The sequence below is a fragment of the Dioscorea cayenensis genome, chromosome 2, assembly GCF_009730915.1.
Source record: "Dioscorea cayenensis subsp. rotundata cultivar TDr96_F1 chromosome 2, TDr96_F1_v2_PseudoChromosome.rev07_lg8_w22 25.fasta, whole genome shotgun sequence".
Lineage (NCBI taxonomy): Eukaryota > Viridiplantae > Streptophyta > Magnoliopsida > Dioscoreales > Dioscoreaceae > Dioscorea > Dioscorea cayenensis.
In genome coordinates, this window is record NC_052472.1 from 16,508,589 (window position 1) to 16,514,805 (window position 6,217).

At 31.5% G+C, this 6,217-nt stretch overlaps 1 protein-coding gene across 1 annotated transcript; it reads left to right on the forward strand.

The window, feature by feature from the left end:
* Window positions 1-797: 797 nt before the first annotated feature.
* On the forward strand, window positions 798-5,657 carry LOC120273160 (aspartic proteinase CDR1-like). The gene is made up of 3 exons (XM_039279806.1): window positions 798-1,221; window positions 1,450-1,947; window positions 5,566-5,657. The coding sequence occupies exons 1-3, from the start codon at window positions 798-800 to the stop codon at window positions 5,655-5,657; spliced, it is 1,014 nt and encodes a 337-aa protein (XP_039135740.1).
* Window positions 5,658-6,217: the final 560 nt, after the last annotated feature.

The window sequence follows — 6,217 nt, forward strand, 5'->3', positions numbered from 1 at the left end:
AAAAGGAGCTAAGGGCAACTTTAATGGGAGTTCAATGAGGGTTTATTGAGCTATTGAGCACTAAACCCTTCATAAGGAGGGTTTAATGCCCATTGACCACCAAACACTTAATGGATGGGTCTCATCTATTTTTTTTTTTAAAAAAATTTAAAAATAATGGCACCCAGTTTAAATAATTTTTTAATTCAATTTTTTATCATTACAAATTAATTATTTTAAATATATATTTTGTAATATAATTTTTTAAAATATATTATCTAATTATTTTATTAATAATATTTAAGATTTTATAGTATGGAAGATAGTTTAATAGGTATGAGTTTAATGGGTTGATTGTTGGTCTCATTTTATAGTATAATTATTATGGGAGATAGTTTAATTGGTAAGAGTTTAATGGATTGATAAGGTGGCATGAACATCAAATTCTAGGATAGTCGAACGATTAAAGATGCCCAAAAGCTTTGACCCTATATAGCATATGCAAAATGAGTTTATAAATCATTAATTGTTTCTCACCCCACAAGGTCAATCATGTACAATTTAAATAATACATTTGATGCACATTGATGGTCACTTAACTTATCCTAATAAATATAGGTTCTAACTCAATAAAGCCAATTTATTGCCTCTTCAAGTGTAAATAATAGTATCACATGTATATACCACAAGCACGCACACACACACAACACATACATCCTCTTGTCATACTCTTCATCTACACAATGAAGATCTTCATCTTCATCTTTCATTTCCTATCATTAGCAAGTATCTCCAACCAAAGAAGTACATCACTAGGTATGAAACAAGGTGGCCATGGCTTCTCTGTGGAGCTCATCCACAGTTATTCTCCTCAATCACCAATGTATAACCCGAACATCACCGACTTCGACCTTTGGGTTTTCATCAATTACCAAAGCGATATCCGTATCAAGTACTTCGAGACCAAAACTAAAAGAAACCTGACATCATCTTCGTTGAAGCCAACCATAACAATGAGATCACCGGTATCTTATGTTGGGTATCAATATTTGATAATGTTTTCCATTGGCACTCCTAAAGTTCAAGTGCATGCAACTTTTGACACTGGAAGTAAACTTCTGTGGCTCCAATGCCAGCCTTGCTCTAAATGTTATAAGCAAAAGGATCCCCTGTTTAATCCCTCCAAATCTAGCTCCTACAACTTGTTACCTTGTGATTCCACCATTTGTGACAAAATTCCAGGTAATTTTGGAATTCCCCCTTTATATTTTATCTTTGTGGTTTTGTTATCTCACCAAAAAGTTTATTTTGGATTCACTTATAAAAATAAATGCTTAATTTATGTTTTTTTTTAAGTGTTGCCAGTTTCTGACATTTGGCTTATTCATATTTATAAATAAAAAATAAAAAATTATTTGCCTTTTTAGAATATTTTTAACAATTATCCATGATAAGATTAACACTTAACAGGGAGCGGTTGTTCTGCATGGCATGACACATGTGAATACAACATATGGTATGCTGATGGGTCTGTAAGCAATGGCGACATAGCAGAGGATGACATTACCTTTTTGACCACTGAAACTGACCCTGGCACCTTCAAAATGGCAAAGACAGTCTTTGGTTGTGGTCATTATAATAGAGGAACTTTCAATGAGGCAACACAAGGGGTTATAGGCATGAGCATGGGTCCCTCTTCTCTTCTTTCCCAGATGTCCGGGTGGATCAAAGGCCAGTTCTCATATTGCTTAGTTGATAATACAAACCCTTTTTCTAAGAGCCAAATATTGTTTGGTGACAGAGCTATTTTGATTGGGAACTCTACACCTTTGGCTGTGCCAACCGGGAAGGCTGAATGGTATTATCTTAGCCTTCTTGATATTAGTGTTGGTACTATAAAGCTTAATATTCCTCCAGGAACTTTCCAACGTGATGTTCATGGTGAAGGTGGTTTGATTCTTGACACAGGTATGCAACAAAAATTTTTAGAGAAATTAGATTTTTTTTTTTTTAGTCTTCCAATTTACTTTAGTTTTTTTATATATAATAAATGTGGATAAACCATGTCAAAGGCGTATATAGGTGAAGAGTTAATACCTCAATCCACATGTGCCCTCAACATGGTTGAATTGAGGTTTGAACCTGTCTTCATTATAGAGACATAAACACCGGGAATTGGATGTCAATAGATCAAGAAGTCATTGGCTTTAGTGTCACTTTTTTCTTTTTTTATGATAATGTGGGCAAACCACTCCACACACTTTTTATTATTTTGTCTCATCCATACATTGGGAGGGAGTCAAACTCTTGACCTCTAGTATGAGAGCCAAATATATGGTATAATCACCAAAATAGTCCCTATACTTTTCTCTCTCTTCCCTTTTGGTCTCTATACTCAGAAATGCTCCCGACTAGTCCCTTTACTTTTGAAAATGTGCCCAGCTAGTTAAAAATGCTCCCAACTAGTCCTTCTACTTTTAAAAATACGCCTACTTAGTCCCTCTAGTTGGGTTATTTTTAAAAGTAGAGGGACTAATTGGGAGCATTTCTAACTAAATGAGCACATTTTCAAAAGTAGAGGAACTAGTCGGGAACATTTTTGAGTAAAGGGACCAAAAGGGAAAAGGGAGAAAAGTAGAGGGACCAATTTGGGTATTATACCCAAATATATTACTGCTCACTTATTGTGGTACTGACTAAAATGTTACTACTAGGTTATTACGGTAATTAATAAACTCACCATCCAATGTTAAAGTATTAACTCCATATTTGTGCACGCCCTTAACTTCCATTGCCTATCAAATAATAATAATAAAAACTTATGCACTATTTTGCTTAAAAATAAATATTTTAATAATATATGAGCCTAAAAGTAATAGAAAAGTCAACAATTTTTTTGAAGAGATTTTATATTCACTCTCAAGAACATCAAAAATTAAGTTGTATTTATTTTTTTTTATCGAGCAAGGCCTAATGGTCAAGTATTTTATATATGTATTAGATACTCTTTCATTTATTAGTTAAATTATTTATTAGTCTTTGAAAATTTTCACTCTATGCTATTTGGTACATGTACCTATTTAATCTACCAAACAATCTTTGATTTATGATCAAATTATATATCATTCCTTTAGTCCTTAGATAACCATAACCTTTTATTAAATGGAAAACTAATGAATTAATTAATTTTGAGAAAAAAACAACTTTTTATAAACTTTACAAAACTTGTGTCACTATTTATAAAACTTGAAACTAATTAACCTTAGAGTTATTGTTATTAGATGTCTGAGCTTGATTCAATCCAAAAGCCTACGTTAATAAGATAAAAAGCTTCGTGTTACATATTCAAATCCATATTTTTTACATTAACAGATATGAAGCTATTAATTATTCCAATAATTATGATTTGCATCTTATAATAATTAATTATTATTGACAGGAACACCACTTACTCGCTTAGAGAGAACGAGGGTATGAAATTTTGGAGACGAAGGTGAGAAAAATGGCGATTTGAAGGTGGCGCCAATTCAAGGTCTCACGCACACTCTGCTTCTTTGGAAGCAAGTTTGATTTGGATGATGGGAAGTTACCATCATTATCATTCCATTTACAAGGACTTGATCTTTATTTGAGTCCTTACGAGTGTTTACCAGGTTCTTAGTAACGTTACATTTGCATGTCGACTTTACCCTCCGATTCATTGTCTATCTTTTGGTAGCCTCTTCCAACGGAACCTCAATATAGGATTTGACCTCTACCAAAATAGAATTTTCATGTATGAAACTAATTGTAATTATTAATTTACAATTTCTTTGACTGATTTGGAATATTTATATGAAAGTCAAGAAAATCAGTATCTTATATATTTCATTTGAAGGTTTCGATTGTTAATATATATATATATACTATTGCTTAAAAAGATATAATATTTAAACCAAAAGAATAGCTTTTCACACTAAATTAAAATTTTATTAAAAAAATATTTTTTAAAATCTTTGGCAGGTTTTTAAATAAAAAATTTAAAAGAGATTTTCGTACTTAACTTTTTCTGCTTCAATCTTGACAGAATATAATTTCAAGTATATTGTTATGGCTATATTGTTGATATTTTAATATTACTTTTTTCCCTGGCAATGCGTAAATTTATTTTTTTTTTTGGGTAAAACAACGCGTAAATTTCAGTTTGCATTCTTGTTTGATATTAAATTAGCATGATTATGGTTAAATATTTTTTACATTATTAGAGTTATATAAGGTATGTGATTGTTACGAAATATATTTACCATGTTATATTATTATTATTATTATATATGACAGCATTCAATCCAACTGGAAAGACTCATTCAACCAGATCAATTGAATTTGAATTATGACCTATGGTGCTTTCTAATTTATAGATTTATTTTTGACTAATTTTGAGTTCATGTGATAAAAGTTTTTGGAGATTTCGATCTTAGATGTGCCATGTGAAAGTTTTGATTGAAAGTAGTTGGTATGTTAAGTGTATTTTCATATGTTAGATGCAAGGTTTTCATTAGGAAAAGAATCTGGTGGTTTTGAGTTTGGTGTAATCATGTTTTGCTTTTAATTATGCCCACCTTACAAGGAAAGAATTTACATGTGTGCATCTTGTTAGTAATCATCGATCTAATCATATTAGGGTTAGAAAAAATCGTTCTAATCAAATTAGGACTATCAATTACAATTAATTGATATTTAATTAATAATTGATTAATTATCAAGGATCGATCACATGAACACATGAATATATGTGAAAGATCAGGGTTACCTCACAGGGATTTCACAAGCGCAAAATCCTCCAAAGCACACACGCAATGTTCTCAAACTTTTCACCCTTGATCCGGAAGAAGTGATGGCTTCTTTTGCTCCAAGCAACTAATGTGAATATTAGGGTTTTTGCCGTCTTTTGATGGCAATCACAAATTAATTAATCAAGAAACCCTAATCTCATATCACATATGGGGAGTAAATATATTCGGATAAGGTTAGAACATGTAGCGTGGACCCGTTTGGGATCACTAATCTTTAGCAAATTAGTCCATACTAATTTTATAATCACAATCATGTCCATCAACAAATTACAATTTAATCCAAAGATTAGAGATACTCATATGTGAGACCCCAATATAATATTTTATATATTAGTCTTTCTATCAATAAATATTCCATATAAATGGGATAATTAGACCACCAGTGGCACTGCCGATCTCCACTTATATGTGTGTTTCTTTACACTATTGGACATAAAACAATTTAAGAAAAATGTATAACAATATATATTTTATTATAATAAAATACTTCAAAAAAATTAACCAGCTGGATTTATCCAACACATAAGAAACACAATCTAGAATATTCTCTCCAACAATAGAAGTGATAGATCCCATCTTGGATGACTACAAACCTTCATGTATTTATTATATAACCCAATGTGTCCGTATATAGCCTGTGATTAGCATCACCGGTTGACACTATCAAAGTAATATAATTTATACATAAGATTTAATAACATCCTCAGGTATTAAGGATTTTCTGTAACAGAATAACTTTTTTGCTCTATGACAGTGTTTGGTCTAAGAGTTCTGTATGGTCCAGTTCAATATTTGTCAACTACAAATATCCACAATGTTACTAAGAGCCTCCACTCTAGTGGCTGAGACATACCACTCTATCACATATAGTAGTACAACATGTGACAACCAATAATGATTACAAAATCATACTTTATCTCATAGGTTGTGAACTATTTTGGGTTGCAAGGAACATAGATAATCATGTCTCACTTTAATGATCTCTATCATTAATTTGAAATCTATATAATGTAAGCCCATAATAATATATCATCAAACATGAATAATACAATACCTATAATTATGCATGCAATGAAATAAAACTATTTTATTATTAAACAATAACTAAAATTAGCTTTGTAGGGCATACTAGTTTTTCAGTCTCCCACTTGCACTCAAAGGCAATCAGGCACAAATCTCAAACCCATCCTATCTAAATGTTTCTCAAACACATTTTGACTTAAAGGTTTAGTTAATGGATCTGCTACGTTATCTGTGGAAGTGACTTTCGTTATCTCTATATCTCCTCGTTTAGCAATCTCTCTTACTAAATAAAACTTTCTTTCTATATGCTTTGTTTTTGGATGAGCCCTTGGTTCTTTAGCTTGTGCAATTGCTCCGTTATTATCACAAAACAAAGTGATTGG

What these genes read in the sequence shown, in the direction of transcription:
- LOC120273160 (XM_039279806.1), top strand. Translation starts at nt 798, where the DNA reads ATGAAACAAGGTGGCCATGGCTTCTCTGTGGAGCTCATCCACAGTTAT. An exon ending in CATTTGTGACAAAATTCCAG is followed by an intron (nt 1,222 to 1,449) that starts GTAATTTTGGAA and finishes AACACTTAACAG; the next exon opens with GGAGCGGTTGTTCTGCATGG. An exon ending in TGGTTTGATTCTTGACACAG is followed by an intron (nt 1,948 to 5,565) that starts GTATGCAACAAA and finishes GCTCTATGACAG; the next exon opens with TGTTTGGTCTAAGAGTTCTG.